Source organism: Schistocerca americana, chromosome 11 (genome assembly GCF_021461395.2).
Source record: "Schistocerca americana isolate TAMUIC-IGC-003095 chromosome 11, iqSchAmer2.1, whole genome shotgun sequence".
Lineage (NCBI taxonomy): Eukaryota > Metazoa > Arthropoda > Insecta > Orthoptera > Acrididae > Schistocerca > Schistocerca americana.
Window position 1 is genome coordinate 120,845,061 of NC_060129.1, and position 25,681 is coordinate 120,870,741.

Consider the following 25,681-nt stretch of genomic DNA (forward strand, 5'->3'; position numbering starts at 1 on the left):
AGAGCTCATTTTAGTTTCGGCAGTATGTACTCTACTTCCTTGATTCACCGCCTGTTGGCCCAATTGAAGGAAGGTAATGTTGACTTCGGTGCTTGTGTTGACATGTGACTCATTGCTCTACAGTACTAGCATGAAGCACATCAGTACGTAGCATCAACAGGTTAGTGTTCATCACGAATGTGGTTCTGCAGTCAGTGCAATGTTTACAAATGCGGAGTTGGCAGATGCCCATTTGATGTACGGATTAGCACGGGGCAATAGCCGTTGCGCGGTACGTTTGTATCGAGACAGATTTCCAGAATGAAGGTGTCCCGACAGGAAGACGTTCGAAGCAATTGATCGGCGTCTTAGGGAGTACAGAACATTCCAGCCTACGACTCGTGACTGGGGAAGACCTAGAATGATGAGGACACCTGCAATGGACGAGGCAATTCTTCGTGCAGTTGACGATAACCCTAATGCCAGCGTCAGAGAAGTTGCTGCTGTACAAGGTAACGTTGATCACGTCACTGTGTGGAGAGTGCTACGGGAGAACCAGTTGTTTCCGTACCATGTACAGCGTGTGCAGGCACTATCAGCAGCTGATTGGCCTCCACGGGTACACTTCTGCGAATGGTTCATCCGACAATGTGTCAATCCTCATTTCAGCGCAAATGTTCTCTTTACGGATGAGGCTTCATTCCAACGTGATCAAATTGTAAATTTTCACAACCAACATGTGTGGGCTGATGAGAATCCGCACGCAACTGTGCAATCACGTCATCAACACAGATTTTCTGTGAACATTTGGGCAGGCATTGTTGGTGATGTCTCGATTGGGCCCCATGTTCTTCCACCTACGCTCAATGGAGCACATTATCACGATTTCATACGGGATACTCTACCTGTGCTGCTAGAACGTGTGCCTTTACAAGTGTAACACAACATGTGGTTCATGCACGATGGAGCTCCTGCACATTTCAGCCGAAGTGTTCGTACGCTTCTCAACAACAGATTCGGTGACCGATGGATTGGTAGAGGCGGACCAATTTCATGGCCTCCACGCTCTCCTGACCTCAACGCTCTTGGCTTTCATTTATGGGGGCATTTGAAAGCTCTTGTCTACGCAACCCCGGTACCAAACGTAGAGACTCTTCGTGCTCGTATTGTGGACCGTTGTGATACAATACGCCATTCTCCAGGGCTGCATCAGCGCATCAGGGATTCCTTGCGATGGAGGGTGGATGCGTGTATCCTCGCTAACGGAGGACATTTTGAACATTTCCTGTAACAAAGTGTTTGACGTCACGCTGGTACGTTCTGTTGCTGTGCGTTTCAATTCCATGATTAATGTGATTTGAAGAGAAGTAATAAAATGTGCTCTAACATGGAAAGTAAGCGTTTCCGGACACATGTCCACATAACATATTTTCTTTCTTTGTGTGTGAGGAATGTTTCCTGAAAGTTTGGCCGTACCTTTTTGTAACACCCTGTATAGAACATGCGTGCGAAGAATGTGCAGGTGCAGAAATCACACACGCGCAATGATTTGCAGATAGATGGTGCAATACTAAATCGCTCTCAGTCAAAAATCGCAGAGTGACCCTCCTGTGCATGCATTGTACGCTATGTTTGCTAACAGTGCAGCCAGACGTCGCTAAAAAACTACACTAGATCAATTTTACGATGAGTCTGTTATCAAAAAAATCTTAATTTTTTCATAATTATTTAATAGCAGCCAATGCACAGTTCCAGGCTCGGTTGAAATCCCCCATCCCTGTTGGTGAGATTATCAGCTGTACGGATATGTATAACTCATGTGATTTCCTGTATTCAGACAGTGTTCTGCAATTGCTGACTTTTCCAGCTGACGTAGGCTTGTATGACGCTGATGTTCATCGCAGTGTTCTTGTACTGCGCGATATGTCAGCCCTAACATACTGCCCCACAATGACAAGGAAACTTTTACACATCACATTTACTCAGGCCAAGATCATCCTTAACCAAACCTAACAGGTTCATCAGTTTTGCAGATGGTCAAAAAACACATTTAATGTTATATCTTCTGAGGAAAATTCCGATTCTTGATGACATGGCACACCAAAATATGGCAAAAAGGCCAAAATGGTGGACGTCTTTGTGTTTTCATTCTGCTCCAAAGACTGAAATCGCTTGGCCCTGAATGCATTACGTATCTGTCTCTCAGAATAACTGCTTTGTCGGAACACTGTCTTCAAATGTTGTATTTCGCTTGACAGGCTTTTAGGATCAGGTACCACATGCGCTCTATTAACTGATGTACGAGGTGCATTCAAGTTCTAAGGCCTCCGATTTTTTTTTCTCCGGACTGGAAAGAGATAGAAACATGCGCATTGTTTTAAAATGAGGCCGCATTCATTGTCAATACGTCCCAGAGATGGCAGCACCGTACGGCAGATGGAATTTTACCGCCAGCGGCGAGAATGAGAACTGTTTTAAATACTTAAAATGGCGACGTTTTCCTTACTTGAACAGCGTGTAATCATTCGTTTTCTGAATTTGCGTGGTGTGAAACCAATTGAAATTCATCGACAGTTGAAGGAGACATGTGGTGATGGAGTTATGGATGTGTCGAAAGTGCGTTCGTGGGTGCGACAGTTTAATGAAGGCAGAACATCGTGTGACAACAAACAGAAACAACCTCGGGCATGCACAAGCCAGTCTGACGACACGATCGAGAAAGTGGAGAGAATTGTTTTGGGGGATCGCCGAATGACTGTTGAACAGATTGCCTCCAGAGTTGGCATTTCTGTGGGTTCTGTGCACACAATCCTGCACGACGACCTGAAAATGCGAAAAGTGTCATCCAGGTTGGTGCCACGAGTGCTGACGGACGACCACACGGCTGCACGTGTGGCATGTTGCCGAGCAATGTTGACGCGCAACGACAGCACGAATGGGACTTTCTTTTCGTCGGTTGTGACAATGGATGAGACGTGGATGCCATTTTTCAATCCAGAAACGTGGATGCCATTTTTCAATCCAGAAACCAAGCGCCAGTCAGCTCAATGGAAGCACACACATTCACCGCCACCAAAAAAAGTTTCGGGTAACCGCCAGTGCTGAAAAAATGATGGTGTCCATGTTCTGGGACAGCGAGGGCGTAATCCTTACCCATTGCGTTCCAAAGGGCACTATGATAACAGGTGCATCCTACGAAAATGTTTTGAAGAACAAATTCCTTCCTGCTCTGCAACAAAAACGTCCGGGAAGGGCTGCGCGTGTGCTGTTTCACCAAGACAACAGACCCGCACATCGAGCTAATGTTACGCAACAGTTTCTTTGTGATAACTTTGAAGTGATTCCTCATGCTCCCTACTCACCTGACCTGGCTCCTAGTGACTTTTGGCTTTTTCCAACAATGAAAGACACTCTCCGTGGCAGCACATTCACCAGCCGTGCTGCTATTGCCTCAGCGATTTTCCAGTGGTCAAAACGGACTCCTAAAGAAGCCTTCGCCGCTGCCATGGAATCATGGCGTCAGCATTGTGAAAAATGTGTACGTCTGCAGGGCGATTACGCCGAGAAGTAACGCCAGTTTCATCGATTTCGGGTGAGTAGTTAATTAGAAAAAAAATCGGAGGCCTTAGAACTTGAATGCACCTTGTACGTAACGCACTACTGCATTGTGCAGGACGATGGCAGCTTGTGTCCTGCAGATATAGATCTGTATGCGTTGGCTTGCAGTAAATGCTGTGTCCCAAGGTTCCATCTGCTTTCCTCCATACCAAAACCTCAAGGAAGGTAAAGTACCGCCTTTTTCCACTTCCATTGTGAAGTGTATATTTTGATGGAGTGAATTCAAATGCTAAAGAAATGTAGGTAGAGTATCAAGCCCGTGTGGCCACACCATAAATGTATCGTCCACATACTGCAGGAAACAAGAGGGTTTGAGAGTGGCTGACTGTAGTGCTTTTTCTTCAAAGTGTTCCCTAAAATAATTGGCCACGACAGGAGATGAGGCTTCCCATGGCGACACTGTCCACTTGTTCAAAATATTGTTCATCAAATAAGAAGTATGTTGAAGTAAGCACGTGTTTAAATAATGCTACTATGTCCTCCTCAAACTTGTTACTACTTAGCTCCAAAGAGTCCTGCAACGGCACCTTCGTAAATAAAGACACAACATCAAAACTTACTAAGATATCTGATGATGCAATCTAAAAGTTTTCAAGTGACCTATGAAATCTTCAGAGCTTCGAATATGATAGTCGTACTTGCCAACGAGAGGTCCCAATGATGATGCCAGACATTTGGCAACAAAATAAGTATGTGCCCCTATGTTACTTACAATGACATGGAGAGGCACCCCATTCTTATGGATCTTGGGTGGGCCATAGAGTCTATGAGGAACTCTAGTCCGTTGACGGAAACCCTAAGTGACTTGCGCTGGAATCGAGCTCTTCCTGATGAGTTCCCAGGTCTTTCTCTGGATCCTACCCATCGGATCACTTTTTAATTTGCTGTAAGTGGGATCGTCAAGCAGTTTGTATATCTTGCTATTATATTCTGTGCATGAGAGAAGTACAGTAGCATTTTGTTTGTCAGCAGGTAAGATGACGATGTCTTGGTCTGCTCTCAATTCTCGTAGAGCATTTCTTTCAGCTGAGATGATGTTAAAGTTGGACTTCTTAGGTGAAGTTCAAGTCACGATGCGACATGTGTCATGCCTAATCTCTTTGGTAGCATCCTTAGAAAGTTTCAAAACAGCCTGCTCTATTCCATTAATCACATCTCGGATGGGAATGGCTCCGGTGTAGGTGCAAAATTCAGACCCTTCCTAGCACTGAAACTGCAGAGTCATCCAAAGTCTTCAGAATGAGATTTTCACTCTGCAGCGGGACCCGAGATAGAGTCTCGGTCGGGCACACAGTTTTAATCTGCCAGGAAGTTTCATATCAGCACACACTCCGCTGCAGAGTGAAAATCTCATTCTGAAACATCCCCCAGGCTGTGGCTAAGCCATGTCTCCGCAATATCCTTTCTTTCAGGAGTGCTAGTCCTGCATGGTTTGCAGGAGAGCTTCTGTAAAGTTTGGAAAGTAGGAGACGAGGTACTGGCGAAAGTAAAGCTGTGAGGATGGGGCCTGATTCGTGCTTGGGTAGCTCAGTTGGTAGAGCACTTGCCCGCGAAAGGCAAAGGTCCCGAGTTCGAGTCTCGATCCGGCACACAGTTTTAATCTGCCAGGAAGTTTCATCCAAAGTCTTCTCCATGAGATTAAACACGGTACGTCTTCTTGCATTCGGGCTTCGAGTCAATCGTATTTTGTCATTTGACGAACCTTAGCTTGTCGTTCAGTCCAGTCAGCCAGTGCCCAAGTGGCACTGTCAACCCAGTTCCAAGCTACTGCTGAAAAGTTCACTGAAATCTTCAGATGGAGTGAGAGTAATTGTCTGGACACCACATACAATTCCTGACGCATATAGTGCACCCTTTCTCTCACAAGTGTCCCACTCGCCCGTCGTTTAAAATTCTAATGGCAGCTGCAGAATTTATACAATGTTTAAATTTAGCGAACGTAGGGATGGTCTGATTGTCATGGCATCTCAGTAAAAATGCAAGGCTGCTTAAGAATCTACCTCTCTTGAGACGTCAATTGTCAAACTCACATATGTTCTTCATCATCTCCTCCCCATAAAGGAACCAGATTTGACTCTTCAAGCTTTCCCAGTGGATCCGCAGGGAAAGCCTGAAGAGTCACAACTAAATTACCACTTTCACATATGAATCAATGACAATTCAAAAATGGACCTGCTATTCCCTTCAGCGACGGAGAAAAACAACAACAAGAAGTTTACAGTTAGTCTTTATGGCTTCCTCAGTAGATGGCTCCATGATTTACAGCTGAAGTATTAGCAGAAGACAAAGTCTGGTTACAGCTGTATTTTCTCCCTTTCTCTGCAACTGTTATCGTAAACACAGCAAGCACTGAGTCACACAGAATTAGCACTCCTCTTCACACTGGTTTCTTTATATATGGATCGACAGTGAACCATTATTTTTTAATGCTAAAGCAGTTTTAAATGTCTGCCACGCAGTTGCATCAGTGAAATATGTGTCATACAGTGAAACCCCGCTTTTACACTTTTCAAGGGACTTCAAGAAAATGGTGTAAAACACGGGAAAATGTAAAATGTGTGAAATAACGTTTTAAGCTGTAAAAGTTACATGTAGGATACCCCGTTGTACTTTATGTATGATATACGTACATAACACGCAGCAAAAGACTTGTCAGAGACTTGTTTATTATCTAATAAAGGTTTATTATGTAATAAAAACCGCTGATGTAACTGGAACTTATAACTATCTGGGAAGTAGGGACATCTGACTTAATTTCATATGTCATAATCGATGTTTTTGAAAGCCTGCAGCTGACATTCGTTATTTAAATACGTAATGAAATCCTGCACTAATTACATATTTTTTCATGTTTAACACAATACGTTTCGAGAATTTTTTCTCGATGTCAAGTGCAAATATGTAAATAAGTATTTTGTTTGGTGATGAATATGTGTTATTCGGCATCTCTTGAACTGTAGTCATCTTTTTGAGATTGTCAGGTGCTGTGGTCATCAGTTATGTAGAAAACCACACACACACGCAAACTATCACTCACATTGTTTGTCTGTGTAACATCACAAAAAATACATATGTAAATACTGCACTTGGCAACGAGAATAAATTCTCAAAACACGTTTTGCACAGCGTGAATAAAATGCATAGGTGGTGCTGTGTTTAAACTAAAAACATTTGAGCAACACAATGATGGTGTCAACTTGCACTCCAAGTGGCCATACGGCGAAACACGCTAAAATATGGTTCGACAAAGGTGTCACAATGATCACAACAATCACGAAACTGTGTTTGCGCAGTAGAGACAGTTTGGAAATGGCTGTGATTGGTCACGATATCTTCATTCGAACGAACTGAGCTACTCCTATCAGCCACCACACCAAGAGTTGAGCTTGGCAGCGGCGGGAGATACGGCACGCATTGTTCCAACTTTTACACGTTTACCGGTTCAAATCTACTGAGTTTAATGGCCTCGTGTCAAGAAACTTAACCACTGAATATTTGTGAACACTGCTGGACGGCCAAGATCGTGCCAGCGTCATTTTTTCTCCACAAACATTTTTTCGTAATGCATATACCGCGGGAAAATTATAAAGATGTAGACGCAAAATCAATGTGCAAATTAACATTGTGAACATTGTAAATTTGACCAGATCGATAAAAAATGTCGTAAATGGCAGGAAAATGTCAATTCTGGGAACATAAATGCGGAGTTTTACTGTATTTGAAATTATTTAGTGCTTCATGGAAACATACCACTGTTCCTACACACACACACACACACACACACACACACACACACACACACACACACAGAGAGAGAGAGAGAGAGAGAGAGAGAGAGAGAGAGAGAGAGAGAGAGAAACACTTACTTACATCCATGTGAGTGAAAGGCTCAAATGGTTCAAATGGCTCTGAGCACTATGCGACTTAACTTCTGAGGTCATCAGTCGCCTAGAACTTAGAACTAATTAAACCTAACTAACCTAAGGACATCACACACATCCATGCCCGAGGCAGGATTCGAACCTGCGACCACAGCGGTCGCTCGGTTCCAGACTGTAGCGCCTAGAACTGCACGGCCATGAGTGAAAGGACAAGTTGTGCTGTTAAATACTTTAAGCAAGGATGTGGAAGCAATCTGTCACCAATCCAGTTATATGACATGCTAAACAACACATTCCAGTTTACAGCATGCAGCAGCATGTGCAGATTTTTTATGTATGTGTGGGAACCTCTCCATCCACACAGCAATAAATAGTTTTTAATATAACACACACTCACCAATGCCACAGGCCTAAACTCGCCATTAATGTGATAAAATAAAGTTCATCTTCATAAAAAAAAACTGTACACACATTTAAAATGGCTTTAGCACTCTTGTCGATACTGTTTTTAATTGGCAATCACACATGACGGAGCCTGCCAACTGTAGTTTAGTGACCACTAAACGGTCACAGACCATGTAAGCACTTACACCGTCACTTCTTTTCAATAGCAGTTGTCCTCACTCTACGATCAGGTATCCACAAACTCACTGTCACCGTTGCGACACAATTCCAGGAGAGGTGTGTACGTGCCTAAGAGACAGCTGGTGCGTAAATGGTACGTCAGTTTTGTCTTCGACTTGAACGACGTCCCACAGACGGAGCACGCGAACGAGGCAGAGTCCGCACGAGAGCTCTCGGGGGATCCGGGTCCGTCTCCAGTGTGCGTCCACACGTGGAGCCTGAGGTTGACCTGGGTCCTGAAGGACAGCCCGCACACGGTGCAGGGGAACGGCCGCTCGCCGTGGTGCGAGCGCTCGTGGTACATGAGCTTCGCCTTCGTCCGGAACGCCTTCTCGCAGGACGAGCAGCCGTACGGCTGTTCGCCCGTGTGCACGAGCGAGTGGGTCTGCCACTGGGCAAACGTCGTGAACACCCTGTCACAGGACTCGCAGCTGTAGGATTGCCTGCCCGCGTGGATGCGCGTGTGGACTTTGAGGTACACCAGCTTCCCGAACGACTTGCCGCAGTCGGTACAGAAGTACTGCCCGTCGCCAGTTTGGGCATCCGGATCGGCATTCGGACCGGGCGCGTCGCCGCACTGCACGGAGGACTGACCCAGTGCCACCTCGGGATGCCCGAGAGACTCTCGCTCTTCTGCACTGCCGTGGGAAACGTCGTCACGTGCCCTGCCAACGTCTGACAGTGTGAGAATGTCCGGAGGACGCGAGTGCGGGCTTCTCCACTGCGGCCCGTCATCTCCGGATTTTGCACTCTCAGCTGAAGTGGTAGTCATTCGAAGTCTCGGTGTCACAGTGTCAGGGTACAAGCCGTGGTCAGTTTGTCTGCCGTGTTCTTGCTTCACTGAACTGTAATTAAGAAAAGAAGGTTAATAGTCCACATGTCTGCATTGTGAAAACACATGTTCCCTTTCTCTACAGGCAGGTAGGTTAGAAAATAATATAGTGGGAATTAGTGAAGTTCAGTGGCAGGAGGAACAAGACTTCTGGTAAGGTGAATAACGGGTTATAAATAAAAAATCAAATAGGGGTAATGCAGGAGTAGGTTTAATAATGAATAGGAAAATAGGAATGCAGCTAAGCTACTACAAACAGCATAGTGAATGCATTATTGTGGCCAAGATACATACAAAGTCCACGCCTACCACAGTAGTACAAGTTTATGTGCCAACTAGAGCATTAAGGTGTGCTTCACTGGATTCAAAGGAAACACAAATTATTTTGCGGACCACTAAACAAAGATCTGAGGAAAATACCTGTCAAGTGTTACACCTAGAGCGTTGCCTATATGGTGCGGAGACCTGGACATGGAAGAAGGAAGATGAAAGAAGATTATGGAGACACTAGAGATGTGGATATGGAGAAGAATGGAAAAAGTGAAACGGGAAGACCGAGTAAGGACTGAAGAAGTATTAAGAAGAGTTGGAGAAGAAAGAAACATGCTGAAAGTTATTAGAAAGAGAAAACAGTACTGGATTGGACATTGTTTGAGGAGGGACTGTTTATTGAAGGAAGGAATAGAAGGAATGGTGGAGGGAAAAAGGGGAAGAGAAAAAAGAAGATATCAGGTGCTGGACAATATAAAAGGAGACAAATATTCAGAAATGAAAAGACTGGCTATGGACAGACAAAAGTGGAAGGGGCTTAACCCATGACAAGACCTGCCGTAAGGCAGAATACCATAGTACTACTCACTGTTAAAATTCTGGGACAGTAGGTTCCAAAAACAGTCAAATACTAGTTACTAGAACAGTAGGAATAATGTGCAGATGTGCAGCAAGCAGTAAAATTGCCACTGATCCTCTAGTCTTACCACAAAGTATAAACGTACTTTGGCTCACAGTAATACACACGTTTAGCCCTCGAAAGGGTGTGTCGCTTTTCATAATACGAACAAGCACGTGGTGCACTTTGTACACATGTAAAGAATAGCTGTCTTTATGTTACAAAGGTAAATGTGTATAAGCAAAATTACAGTTTAATCTTAGCTTAATTCAACAATGATAAAATAAATTCATGTTATATTAGTTAAATCAGTGTTTAATTAGAAAATAATAAAGTAAACTTTCATCATATCATTCTGTTGCTCCAGACAAGTATTACCCCACAGTTTGACCCAAACAGCCTCATTACAGGACTGTGGTGCCAGCCCATAATCTAAGTCTTTTCTTGCACGGATTGTAAATTTTTTCTTGCATAGCTCTCTGTTGATGTTATGTTACTGCTGGTCACTTGGACATATGACAACACAACTTGTCACAGTGTTCGCTGATGCAATAATGAAGGAATAGGCCTGGGCTCACAATTGTAAAACAAACACTGGAATGGTAAAAGACATTATTGTTTGTGGTTTGCACCCTTTATACATAATCACATCTCCTCGGGAGTTAGCTTATACACTCTGTGAATACAATTACGATTTTTCATGTAATAGTCTGCTGTTACTAACCTATTTACCAAAAGGTGTCCCAAAAAAGAATGCCAGAGTTGGAGTTACTATAAATGAAGTTTATTTATTTGAAAGAAACAAAACACATCATTCTCTTCAGATGTTGACGTTTCAATGTGATACAGAATATCGGACATATGCCTCAATTACCACTCAGAAATAAAGTATTGTTTTCACAAGAGCAATCAGTAAGAACAATATGTGATTATCACTGATGGATGTCATGTAGGCACCTCTTGACGGTGTTAGGCATTTTAACTGCACCTTCAGGATAGATATATTCGGTACTAAAATTCATTATAAATAATTCATGATAATTTGAAAACAATGAGGTCCATACCTATGGCATGAGAGAAAATGACGTCCTTTATCCATTACTGAAACGGTCGGCGGCTCAGAAAGGAGTACAGCATGCAGCAACAAAAATCTATAACTGTTCACCTAATAATAGACAAGTAAAATATCTGACATATAGCAAAGCAACTTTTAAATTTAGCCTAAAATCGTTTCTCCTGGACAACACTTTCTATTCCATGGATGGATTTCTACACTACTGGCCATTAAAACTGCTAAACCATGAAGATGACGTGCTAAAGACGCGAAATTTAACCGAATGGAAGAAGCTGTGATATGCAAATGATTAGCTTTTAAGAGCATTCACACAAGGTTGGCATTGGTGGCGACACCTACAACGTGCTGACATGAGGAAAGTTTTCAACCGATTTCTCATACACAAACAGCAGTTGACCAGCGTTGCCTGGTGAAATGTTGTTGTGATGCCTCGTGTAAGGAGGAGAAATGCATTCCATCACGTTTCCGAATTTGGAAAAGGTTGGATTGTAGCCTATCACAATTGTGGTTTATCGTATCGCGACGTTGCTGCTCGCATTGGTCGAGATCCAATGACTGTAACCAGAATATGGAATTGGTGGGTTCAGGAGGCTAATACTGAACGACGTGCTCGATCCCAACGGCCTCGTATCACTAGCAGTCGAGGTGACAGGCACCTTATCTGCATAGCTGTAACGGATCATGCAGTTATGTCTCGATCCCTGAGTCAACAGATGGGGACGTTTACAAGACAATAACCATCTGCACGAACAGTTCGACGACATTTGCAGCAGCACGGACTATCAGCTCAGAGACCGTGGCTGCGGTTACCCTTGACACTGCATCACACAGAGGAGCAGCTGCGATGGTGTACTCGATGACGAACCTGGGTGCACGAATGGCAAAACGTCATTTTTTCGGATGAATCCAGGTTCTGTTTACAGCATCCTGATGGTCGCATCCATGTTTGGCGACATCGCGGTGAACGCACATTGGAAGCGTGTATTCGCATCAGCCGTCGTGATGGTATGGGGTGCCATTGGTTACACGTCTCGGTCACCTCTTGTTCGCATTGACGGCACTTTGAACAGTGGACGTTACATTTCAGATGTGTTACAACCCACGGCTCTACCCTTCGTTTGATCCCTGTGAAACCCTACATTTCAGCAGGATAATGGATGACTGCATGTTGCAGGTCCTGTATGAATCTTTCTGGATACAGAAAATGTTCGGCTGCTGCCCTGGCCAGCACTTTCTCCAGATCTCTCCCCAATTGAAAACGTCTGGTAAATGGTGGCCGAGCAACTGGCTCGTCACAATACGCCAGTCACTACTCTTGATTAACTGTGGTATCGTGTAGAAGCTGCGTGGGCAGCTGTACCTGTACATGCCATCCAAGCTCTGTTTGACTCAATGCCCAGGCGTATCAAGGCCGTTATTACGGCCAGAGGTGGTTGTTCTGGGTACTGATTTCTCAGGATCTATGCTCCCAAATTGCGTGAAAATGTAATCACATGTCAGTTCTAATATAATATATTTGTGCAATGAATACTCGTTTATCATCTGCATTTCTTCTTGGTGTAGCAATTTTAATGGCCAGTAGTGTATTTAAAACCTAGTAGCCAGTAAAAATAGTTGCATGAGTAGGACTAAAAAATAATGTGTCCATTAATATTAACACTAATCATGTATACATATCCTGTCAACTGACTCAATCCATATCATTTTGAAACAAGAATCGTTCAAATGATCTACGGAACATGTAACTATGTGCCTAATTCATAATGGTGTGGGGACCTATCAGGTACAATTTTAGGTCACAGCTGACATCCTGTGTCCTCACTTGTTACTTCTCTCGCGACAGTATCATGGTACCATTTTTCAATAGGACAATGCTCATCCACACACGACACATGTCTCTATGAACTGCCTGCTGGGTGCAGCAGAGGTACTCCTGCGGCTGGCAAGATCACTACATCCGTCGGCAATAAAACATGTGTCGTGCGTGTATTTGGAGCTTACGGGCGCTCGTCACCACGATCATCGGCACCGATAAAACGTGGGCCCAGTTCGAATGTCAACACCGTGACCGTGCCAATATCCAGGTTATCGAGGACCGGTTACAACAATTCTGGGCCACCTTGTCTCAGCAAAGGATAAAAAGGCTTTGTGACACCCTTCCCAACCAAATGAGTACATACATCCATACCAGAGAGGGGTACAATGACGCTTTGACAAGCGGGCTCACATTGCCATGTTGTTGATTAATTTGATCGATCATGTAATCTTTGAAATAACATTACAGTCCCTCTCGACCAGCAACGTTTCATTTCATTTACTGCTCCTTTTCTAGGTGTTTCACTATCCTTGTACGGCATTGTAGTTACAGTGAAATAGATCATTTACTGAATAATACTGGTGGCTGCTTTTTCTTCAGTAACACTGCTATATAATTTCCCCAAGGTAGTAAGTTTTCTGATTTTTCCCCAATTGTAGTCAGAACACAAAAGGGTATCACACACAAACACACACAAAAATACAATCTTCCATTATGAACGTTGTTGTTGTGGCTTTCATTTCGAAGACTGGTTTGATGCAACTCTCTCGGCTAGTCTCTCCTGTGCAGGCCTCCCCATCTCTCGGTTTTTCATGTTTCTACCGTCGCATTTCCCTGCAGTAGCAAATTGTTGATTCTTTGAAGCATCACAATGTGTCCTATCAGCCAGTCATTTCTTTCAGTCAGGTTGAGCAAGAAATTCATTTTTGCTCAAATTCAGCTCAGTACCTCCACATTAGTTATCAAATCTACCCATCTAATCTTCAATATTCTTCCATAGAACCTCATTTCAGAATCTTCTACTCTCTTCCTGTCTGAACTGCTTATCATCCACATTTCACTGAACTGCTTTTCATCCACTTTTCACTTTCATGCATGGCTACACTCCAGGCAAATACCTTCAGAAAAGACTCCCTGACACTTAAATTTAATTTAGATCTGAAAAAATTTATCTTTTTCAGAAATGCTTTCCTTGATATTGACAGTCTGAATTTCATATCCTTGCTACTTTGGCCACTGTCAGTTCATTTGCTGCTCAAGTAACCAAACTCAACTACCATTTTTAGTTCCCATTTCCCAAACTAATTCCCTCAACATTACCAGTTTTACTTTTGTCGATGCTCATCTTATAGCCTCTTTTCCAGACACTTATCCGTTCCGTTCAGCTGCTCTTCCAAGCCCTTTACCATCTCTGACAGAATTACAATGCCACCAACTAATCTGAAGTTTTTATTCTTTCTATGTGGACATTAATTCACTTTCCAAATGAACTGATACACTACTGTGATAGAAAATAATTTATTTCAAACAAATGAAAATCCAGGATGGAATGTAACAATATTATGAAGAGGAAAGTTGCTACTGACTATATAGCGGAGATCTGAGTCACAGATAGGCACAACAGAAAGACTGTCGCAAATAAGCGTTCCCACACACAGACTCACACACACATGTGTGTGTGTGTGTGTGTGTGTGTGTGTGTGTGTGTGTGCACGCGCGCGCGCATGCACGTATTGTCTATTTTTGGCAAAGGCCTTGTTGGCCGAAAGCTTATTTGTGATTTGTGACAGCCTTTTGTTGTGCCTATCTGTGACTCAGTATCTCCGCTATATGATGAATAGCAACTTTCCTTTGCACAATATCATTTATTTGTACTTTAGTGACTAATGACTAACTTAATCTACTTCTGAATGCTTACAAATAACACACCGCTAAGTGTGATGTAAATTTTCATGTTTAAAAAGTTTAATAACATTACATTTTATTTACTACTGGTGATAACTAAATAATTTACAGTGTTTGATTAATGTTTCTTACTATAAATGGAGACTTACCTCATGGTGAAGTGTGTTTCGTGATTGGCCTCCTGCAACTGAAAATACAAAATCTCAGCTACACTACAGAAACACATACACACACTTTTCAGCAAATTATCCAAACATATAAATAGATGAATCAGAAATGCTTCAGCTGTAAATGTTTCCATGAGACCTGATCAGGAGTGGCTTATTACAGTGAAAAAAACCTTCAATCTGTAACACTTTTCTTCTGAAAATCCCTCTTTCTGTTGCTGCTTCTGCATTTATGTTGTGTATGCCAGCGACCCAAAAATTTTCAAGACTGGATGAATAAAAAATAGAGAATGTTAAGATGGCAGTTTTAATGCTTTAGGTGGTAGCCTCCCCTCACCTGTGTACAATGCACAGAATGTTGAAACAACCACGTGAAACTGCCAGAAATATCCTTCCTCAAGACGATGTTCATCTCACGCACTGCATTCGCCTGAATGTCAATTACATCATCAAACCACTCGCCCTTCGTGTGAATTTCTCCACTCTGATCTTTTATGATAGGATTTTGCACTTCGATCATAATGCTTTGTTATTTTTGTTTGGGAGTCAGGATGTGCAGAACAGACTTTGCACACTCATCATCTCTTCAAAACATTTTCGAGACTGTCTTGAACATTTGATTTCGAGATATTGCTCCACTGTGATTTGTGACACAACAACATTGAAACAGCATCACCCCATGTCCACTGCTGAACACTGCCAGCTCACAACTGACTGGTCAAAAACAAGTGAGTGGTTGAATGCACATACACTCCTGGAAATGGAAAAAAGAACACATTGACACCGGTGTGTCAGACCCACCATACTTGCTCCGGACACTGCGAGAGGGCTGTACAAGCAATGATCACACGCACGGCACAGCGGACACACCAGGAACCGCGGTGTTGGCCGTCGAATGGCGCTAGCTGCGCAGCATTTGTGCACCGCCGCCGTCAGTGTCAGCCAGTTTGCCGTGGCATACGGAGCTCCATCGCAGTCTTTAACACTGGTAGCATGCCGCGACAGCGTGGACGTGAACCGTATGTGCAGTTGACAGACTTTGAGCGAGGGCGTATAGTGGGCATGCGGGAGGCCGGGTGGACGTACCGCCGAATTGCTCAACACGTGGGGCGTGAGGTCTCCGCAGTACATCGATGTTGTCGCCAGTGGTCGGCAGAAGGTGCACGTGCCCGTCGACCTGGGACCGGACCGCAGCGACGCACGGATGCACGCCAAGACCGTAGGATCCTACGCAGTGCCGCCACTTCCCAGCAAATTAGGGACACTGTTGCTCCTGGGGTATCGCCGAGGACCATTCGCAACCGTCTCCATGAAGCTGGGCTACGGTCCCGCACACCGTTAGGCCGTCTTCCGCTCACGCCCCAACATCGTGCAGCCCGCCTCCAGTGGTGTCGCGACAGGCGTGAATGGAGGGACGAATGGAGACGTGTCATCTTCAGCGATGAGAGTCGCTTCTGCCTTGGTGCCAATGATGGTCGTATGCGTGTTTGGCGCCGTGCAGGTGAGCGCCACAATCAGGACTGCATACGACCGAGGCACACAGGGCCAACACCCGGCATCATGGTGTGGGGAGCGATCTCCTACACTGGCCGTACACCACTGGTGATCGTCGAGGGGACACTGAATAGTGCACGGTACATCCGAACCGTCATCGAACCCATCGTTCTACCATTCCTAGACCGGCAAGGGAACTTGCTGTTCCAACAGGACAATGCACGTCCGCGTGTATCCCGTGCCACCCAACGTGCTCTAGAAGGTGTAAGTCAACTACCCTGGCCAGCAAGATCTCCGGATCTGTCCCCCATTGAGTATGTTTGGGACTGGATGAAGCGTCGTTTCACGCGGTCTGCACGTCCAGCACGAACGCTGGTCCAACTGAGGCGCCAGGTGGAAATGGCATGGCAAGCCGTTCCACAGGACTACATCCAGCATCTCTACGATCGTCTCCATGGGAGAATAGCAGCCTGCATTGTTGCGAAAGGTGGATATACACTGTACTAGTGCCGACACTGTGCATGCTCTGTTGCCTGTGTCTATGTGCCTGTGGTTCTGTCAGTGTGATCATGTGATGTATCTGACCCCAGGAATGTGTCAATAAAGTTTCCCCTTCCTGGGACAATGAATTCACGGTGTTCTTATTTCAATTTCCAGGAGTGTATATTGTTTACAATTGTTAGTTTAAGTTTCCAACACAGTTACCACACTGGCATCGATTCAGCCATGCACACAGAGCTTGAATCATTTTCAAAACATGTTTCCAGCTACTATATGAGGAGAGCGTTAGGAAACATGTTTCAAAACGTGGAGACATCTAACTGCAGCAGTGCCAGTAAAGGTCACAGGAAACAATGTTTCAGGCCAGCTACCACTTGTCACTGCAGTGCAGCAGTGGTGTGTGGTTATATGTCACGTTCTACTGCATCAGAGGTGTTAGGTGTTGTGTCTCAGCTTGCTGTATTAAGTTTATCTGAACTTATGGAGTGCGTGATACGGCTGTATCAGGCTGAAGGCTGCTTGCGAAAATACAAAGTAAGCAGTACAAGAACAGCAAGATGTTCTGCAGAGAATTGCTGCTTCATTTGTACTGACAAAGACTGTGTGGAAAAGGAAATAATCTTGTCAATTGAAGCTTGCTTCAAACTGTGAAATAAATAAGCAAGACTCTGAAATGAATTTCCCTTTTTCAACATATTAAGAATTACACCATGTCTTTGGTTGACTATAATCGCTTTCCTAAAATTTTCCTTCTTTTTAAACAAATGGTGCTATGATGTTTGTCAGAAATTCAAAATCTATAGATGACACTTGAATGAAATTACTGAAACTAGAGCTGTCTCTCATATTCAGCTTCCGTAGCAAGTTGCTCCCACATGTTCTTCTATAGAATGTTTTCATCCAGCACTGACAACAATGATGTGTTTCCGTTTGTTTTCATGACCCATTGAGTATTAGTACCGCAGCACCACATACCATTAAAGTTTCCTTGTCTCCAGACATAATTTAGCACACAATATTAAAATAAAACGAGAAATGTGAGTACAGAGACAAGAAAGAAAGTCTGACACATATAGCAAAACACCACAGGAAATATGTTTCCACTGGACAGTGTGAACATGGCTTTATACGTCATGGAAAAAAATCATTCTATGAACTTTTTGGATAGATGGTGTATTTCTATTTTTCTTTTTTTTAAACTTCTTAGATCCAATTATTCGTAATTTATTTTTCCAAAAACACAAAGATGCGTTTTGTCAGTCTATTGCTATTCATCCAGTATAAATGTTCAAACAGTATCAGTCCCCTTTTCCTTATTGTTTCTGTTTCTTTTTATTTTATTTTTTACACTTTGATGCCGTTCATTTCTGCTTCTTACTTTCCAGCCTTTTTTACTTTTCACAGAACCCAAAAATTTCCTCGCGCTCCTGTCTAACATTTCTAGTTTGTCCACTTCATAATTCAGTGTAGGCAATCACTTGCATAGAGGCATTTTAGTTTCACCACTGTCCTGTCATGGGGTGTCTCCAACAGGATGACACCCTCCACAGCACTGACTGCAAAAACATCGATCAGACTTGCACTTCCCTCACATGACATCCTGAAAACCGTGGATCAATGCAAACAAGTAGATAGGCTATTTCTTCTTGACTTTTAAAGGGCCTCAGACTCAATACGACACCCACAGTTTTCATAAAAACTACAAACATACGGGGTATCAAAGTGAAACATGAGACTGGATTAAGGATTTTTTTGTAGGGAGGATACAGCAGGAGAGTCACTGACAGATGAAGAAATAACCTCAGGTGTGTCCTAGGGATGTATGTTAGAACCTTACTCTTCATGATGTATATTAATAACCCCACAGAAAATATTAATAGAATCCCAAGTCTTTTTGCAGATGATGCTGTTATCTAAAATGGAGTACAATCTGAAAATAGATGCACCGTGTTCAGTCAGATCTTGATAAAATTTCAAAGTGGGGCAAACATTGGCAACTTGTGTTAAATGTTCAGAAATGAAAAATTTTGTGCTTCACAAAATGAAAGATTGTAGTATCCTACGACTTCAACATTAATGAGCCATAGTTAGAATTGATACATGGAAGAAGCCTGGAGATAATGACAGGTTTCAGATAGAGTATATATTGGTGAGACAGAGATTTACCAACCAGGTTTTAAATTGTAAGACATTTCCAGGGGCAGATGTGGACTCTGACCAGAATCTATTGGTTATGAACTGTAGATTAAAACTGAAGAAACTGCAAAAAGGTGGGAATTTAAGGAGATGGGACCTGGATAAACTGAAAGAACCCGAGGTTGTACAGAGTTTCAGGGAGGGCATAAGGGAACAATTGACAGGAATGGGGGAAAGAAATACAGTAGAAGAAGAATGGGTAGCTCTGAGAGATGAAGTAGTGAAGGCGGCAGAGAATCAAGTAGGTAAAAAGATGAGGGCTAGTACAAATCCTTGGGTAACAGAAGCAATATTGAGTTTAATTGATGAAAGGAGAAAATATAAAAATGCAGTAAATGAAGCAGGCGAAAAGGAATACAAACATCTCGAAAACGAGATCGACAGGAAGTGCAAAATGGCTAAGCAGGGATAGCTAGAGGACAAATGTAAGGATGTAGAGGCTTACCTCACTATGGGTAAGATAGATACTGCCTACAGGAAAGTTAAAGAGACCTTTGGAGAAAAAAGGACCACTTTCATGAATATCAAGAGCTCAGTGGAAACCCAGTTCTAAGCAAAGAAGGGAAAGCAGAAAGGTGGAAGGAGTATATAGAGGGTCTATACAAGGGCGATAAACTGGAGGACAATATTATGGAAATGGAAGAGGATTTAGATGAAGATGAAATGGGAGATACGATACTGCGTGAAGAGTTTGACAGAGCACTGAAAGACCTGAGTCGAAACAAGGCCCTGGGAGTAGACAGCATTCCATTAGATCTACTGACAGCCTTGGGAGAGCCAGTCCTGACAAAACTCTACCATCTGGTGAGCAAGATGTATGAGGCGGGTGAAATACCCTCAGACTTATAATAATTCTAATCCCAAATAAAGCACGTGTTGACAGGTGTGAAAATTACCGAACAATCAGTTTAATAAGTCACGGATGCAAAATACTAACGCGAATTCTTTACAGACGAATGGAAAAACTGGTAGAAGCCGACCTCGGGGAGGATCAGTTTGGATCCCGTAGAAATATTGGAACACGTGAAGCAATACTGACCCTACAACTTATCTTCGAAGCTAGATTAAGGAAAGGCAAACCTACATTTCTAGCATTTGTAGACTTACAGAAAGCTTTTGACAATGTTGACTGGAATACTCTCTTTCAAATTCTGAAGGTGGTAGGCGTAAAATACAGGGAGCAAAAGGCTATTTACAATTTGTACAGAAACCAGATGGCAGTTATAAGAGTCGAGGGACATGAAAAGGAAGCAGTGGATGGGAAGGGAGTGAGACAGGGTTGTAGCTTCTTCCCGATGTTATTCATTCTGTATATTGAGCAAGCAGAGAAGGAAACAAAAGAAAAATTTGGAGTAGGTATTAAAGTCCACGGAGAAGAAATAAAAACTTTGAGGTTCACCGATGACATTGTAATTCTGTCAGAGACAACAAAGGACTTAGAAGAGCAGCTGAACGGAATGGACAGCGTCTTGAAAGGAGGATATAAGATGAACGTCAACAAAAGCAAAACAAGGATAATGGAATGTAGTCGAATTAAGTCGGTTGACACTGAGAGAATTAGATTAGGAAATGAGACACTTAAAGTAGTAAAGGAGTTTTGCTATTTGGGTAACAAAATAACTGATGATGGTCGAAGTAGAGAGGATATAAAATGCACACTGGCAATGGCAAGGAAAGCGTTTCTGAAGAACAGAAATTTGTTAACATCGAGTATTGATTTAAGTGTCATGAAGTCGTTTCTGAAAATATTTGTATGGAGTGTAGCCATGTATGGAAGTGAAACATAGACGATAAATAGTTTAGACAAGAAGAGAATAGAAGCTTTCGAAATGTGGTGCTACAGGAGAATGCTGAAGATTAGATGGGTAGATCACATAACTAATGAGGAGGTATTGAATAGAATTGGGGAGGAGTTTGTGGGACAACTTGACTAGAAGAAGGGATCGGTTGGTAGGACATATTCTCAGGCATCAAGGGATCACCAATTTAGTACTGGAGGGCAGCGTGGAGGGTAAAAATCGTAGAGGGAGACTATGAGATGAATACACTAAACAGATTCAGAAGGATGTGGGTTGCGGTAGGTACTGGGAGATGAAGAGGCTTGCACAGGATAGAGTAGCATGGAGAGCTGCAGCAAACCAGTCTCAGGACTGAAGACCACAACAACAACAGTTAGAATTGGTCAACTTCTATAAATAACAATGCATAAAAATTACAATACGGAAAGAACACATTGCTATTCACGATACAGAGGAGGCGCTGGGTCACAGACATGCACAATGGAAGAGACTGCTAAAATATTAAGCTTCTGGACAGAAATTTCTTCTTCGGACACATTCACACAAGGCACAACACACGCACACACACATGGCCACAGTCTCCAGTCACTGCGGCCCATCTGCAGACTGTGACTCCATCTGACATTAGCAGTAATCCTAATTTTTTAAATTGGGATTGTTAACTTAATGCAAACTGTTATATGGGCATTGTTTTTTGAGTTTAGTGTTATGTTTTTTTTTGGTTTGCTCCCTTTATATTTAAATATTTTTCAACTTTTTACCTTTTTTAATTACATTGTGACCATTCTGTTAAAGATGACTTTTACTGTGTGTTTGTGCCTTAGTCAGGAAGAGTAACATATTTGTCAATATTCTTTATAAACATTGGAACTTCTTTGACTTTGATATTTAAAATCTGATGATGGCCTTGAAAACTGGTTAACTGATTAAATTAATCATGCAAAACATATGCAGTATTGTGCTTTTCATTTATTATTCTCACATTTTTTGCAGATGACTTTTCTATGATTTCAGAAAGTGTGACACCTGTTGCAACACAAATTAGTATTTTAAAAGAAATAGCAAGTAGGACCAGCTTAAGAATTCCTACATGAAAAAAATTTTACAAGCATTGAAAATGCACCAAAATTTCTGCAAGCAGCTATAGGAAAAATAACGAATGTCAAAAAATTTAAACATGTCGTGGAGATGATGAAAGAAAATGGTTTGGAAATATCTGTTACAGAGGAGTGAATACACAAAATAGGAAGGGCATTCGGTGTAACTAAATACCTTTAGAGTAAAAAATGCTTGTACAAAAATGCAAAAATGAGGCATTACAATACAGTGGTGAAGCCAAAATATCTGTAGGCAAGTGAATGTCTAGCATTATACTATATAATTTAGATACGTCAGAAGTACTAAAATGGCGAGTTATTAGGAAAAATCAGGCCCACAAAAAAACTATGGAAAGTTGAAAACTATGAAGTAGCAGTGAAATTTATCAAAACATAGAAGACATAATGAAAGTAATGAGAAAAAGAAGGGTGGTACTTATATCAAATGCGAGACAAGAGATCAACCAGAAGGATTTTCAAAGAGTAACAGCTGTCATAAGTTCTGTAAAAGCAGATACATTGTATAAGTTTATGATGAATTTAGATATTGTCTAGATGTTGTTTGTGCTGCTGCTGGTGGACACATAGAGCATTTGTAACAGTATAGGTAAAACTTTAAGATTTTGTCAGTATTTTTGCAGTTCACACCATGTGGGTAGTACCTTTCATTATATAAAAAAATGTGGAGTTTTGAAATCAGGTCATTATTTTTGAAACACCATGTATATCTACATGGAGGCACAAACTGTTTCTTGCCCATCTGGACACCCAGGAACTTGATGCATGGATGCTCATCCAGTGTACATTCACTGAGCTATACTTCTGGTACCTGTCTCCCACTTTTATTTGTGTTGAGTTGAACAATACAAGTTTTTACAAGATTAAATGTTGACCATCTATCAGCCTGTTCAGTGCATTCTCCTGCCTGTGTCTGCAACTGGGCACTTTATCAACATACTTGTGGCATCAGCAAACATTATAGTTTTTGAAGAAACGTACACTGTTCCCGAGCAAACCAATTATGTAGACAAAGAGCAGGTCACACTATATTTAATGTTTTTTCACTCTGAATTTAGTCTTACTCCTGTTGTATAATTTGCTAATGTGAATCTCCATTTTCTAATTTTAAGATAGGACTCGACCCATGCAAGGGATTGTCCTTTAATGCCATACCATTGTAGTTTTCATAGTAGAATTTTAAGGTCTGTACCACAAGTGGGCAAACGGCAACCTGCAGGCCGGATCTAGTCCACAATTGGATTCTCTCCAGGCTGTTTGGGGAAATTCGTGGTACAGAGAGTGAGGTGCTGCAGAAATTTTTAAGACAGCTACTGTAAAATGTTGTATATAAACAAGTCAAATAAATGTAACGATCGATGGGGTGAACATAGAATGAATATATGTGCTGTCAAAAATGAATGTTTTGAGGCTTAATTTGTTGGCATGGCTATTCAGAGAAGCAGTGCCATTCACATTGGCACATTACCCCATAAAGATTTAAGTCACAGACTATATAGTTTTACACTATGCAGGAGGAGTGTTGTTGCCATGTCATGTGACAAGGTGGCCCACAAGCTTAAGTAAGTATGTGAATCCCGCCTGCAGGTCAGCAAAGGTTCCCCGTGCCTGGTCTACAGCCACGGGGGTAGCCACGCGGTCTGAGGCGTCTTGTCACGGTCCGCGTGGCTCCCTCCGTCAGCGGTTCGAGTCCTCCCTTGGGCATGGATGTGTGTGTGTTGTCCTAGGTGTAAGTTACTTTAAATTAGATTAAGTAGTATGTACGCTTATGGACCTATGAACCAAGCAGTTTGGTCCCATAAAATCTTACCACAAATTTCCAATTTCCTGGTCTACACAATCAACAGGGTTAGCAAGATGACAGAAAATGCCAAAACAGTAATGTTTGTTGTTTAGCTCTGCCAGAATTCTCTCTCTGAGATCATATATTGCCTTCACAGTAGAGAAGTCCAGCTGAGGCTGCCCCATCTGTGGCCACGTGTGTGTGAGTTGCTAAGATGGTCTTTTGGCTGAAAGCTTAAATGCATAACACCTTTTTAATTGTGCCTGTCTGCAAGTCAGTGTCTCCTCTACATGGTGAGTAGCACTATCTTTTTTATAATATTGTTGTCAATAAATATTGAACGTAAATAAAAAAAGATTACCTACTATCAAAATTTGGTTCTCTAATTTTACAATCACAAAACTTTTATGCTACACACTCACCTACCAGCAATTGTCAAATAAGTTGCAAATCTTTACAGCTTAACAATGCTCAGAAATCTTCTACTTTCTTTTCAGGTACTTAGCTTCAAATCCTATTACTACACAATTGGAGCAGATGTTTGTGCTGTTTTTACAATGCCGTGATGTTACTAATATAAAATACCTTACATTACATCAGATGATGTGACTTACCAAACAAAAGCGCTGGCACTTCGATAGACACACAAACAAACACAAACATACACACAAAATTCAAGCTTTCGCAACAAACTGTTGCCTCATCAGGAAAGAGGGAAGGAGAGGGAAGGACGAAAGGATGTGGGTTTTAAGGGAGAGGGTAAGGAGCCATTCCAATCCCGGGAGCGGAAAGACTTACCTTAGGGGGAAAAAAGGACGGGTATACACTCGCACACACACACATATCCATCCACACGTATACAGAGTGTATACCCGTCCTTTTTTCCCCCTAAGGTAAGTCTTTCTGCTCCCAGGATTGGAATGACTCCTTACCCTCTCCCTTAAAACCCACATCCTTTCGTCCTTCCCTCTTTCCTGATGAGGCAACAGTTTGTTGCGAAAGCTTGAATTTTGTGTGTATGTTTGTGTTTGTTTGTGTGTCTATCGAAGTGCCAGCGCTTTCGTTTGGTAAGTCACACCATCTTTGTTTTTAGATATATTTTTCCCATTTGGAATGTTTCCCTCTATTATTACATTACATCAGAATACACAATAACACGACTGATACACTACATCATAATTTATTCAGTGATGTAATCACAATCTTTGTCAATGACCACCCCCCAGCATTCAGGTAAGAGTTTGCTATAGCAAGAATAAATGTGCTTTATGGAAAACAGTACTCTATACAGAAAATGTAAGATACAATGAAGTGCAGGCTGTCTAGTATTGAACACACAGACTGGACAACAATGACACAGGTTACAGAATAGGTTGAGCACTCATTTGCGATCACTTAAATAATACTGTTTCTTTGGTGGCTCGCCAGAGCATGCCAGGGGGCAATCCACGTGGCCTCTATAAACCAGCCTGTGAACTGTGTGGATGCACGATCTCTGAAATCGTGCATCATGAGTGGAGGTACATCAGAGTTCTATGCCTCTCTCTGTAGAATTTTCACAGTTTTGAGGTGAAGAAATCTGTTAACCACTTGTTAAGAGAAACTTCATCATGAATCACTTGTACCTGAATGTTACTGGAGAGAGAGACTGGGCTAAGTCTGGTGAATGTGAAAGGTGAAGAAGTGCTTCAAAATCAAGCCCAGTAATTGCGTCTTAGATGGTTCTGGCCGTATGTAAGTGTGCACTACTGTGGAGTAACAAAAAAGGTTCAACACATGTTTTGTTCTCAGCAGCAACAGCAATTCACCTTAGTTGTTCAGAATAGCAACAACAGTTGTTATTGTTTCATTACTTCATGACAATACATAATGAAGGATGTCCATCTGATTTCACCAAACAGCACAATACAATTTTTTTGAGGGGCTGCAACATCCTCGTTTTTTCGATGGTCTCAGCCACTCTTTCCTCTTTTTTATATTCACATACAGGCACCATTTCTTGCGATT

General features: G+C 42.4%; 1 protein-coding gene across 1 annotated transcript in view; it reads right to left on the minus strand.

Moving 5' to 3' along the window:
* Positions 1-7,597: 7,597 nt before the first annotated feature.
* Positions 7,598-25,681, minus strand: part of LOC124554000 (zinc finger and SCAN domain-containing protein 2-like) — an 82,384-nt gene continuing 64,300 nt past the window's right edge. The window contains exons 6-7 of the mRNA XM_047128019.1: positions 14,769-14,806; positions 7,598-8,947 (exon numbers count right to left, since the gene is read on the minus strand). Of these exons, the coding sequence (XP_046983975.1) occupies positions 8,110-8,947; positions 14,769-14,806 (876 nt within the window). The 3' untranslated portion in view covers positions 7,598-8,109. The remainder of the gene's footprint in view (positions 8,948-14,768; positions 14,807-25,681) is intronic.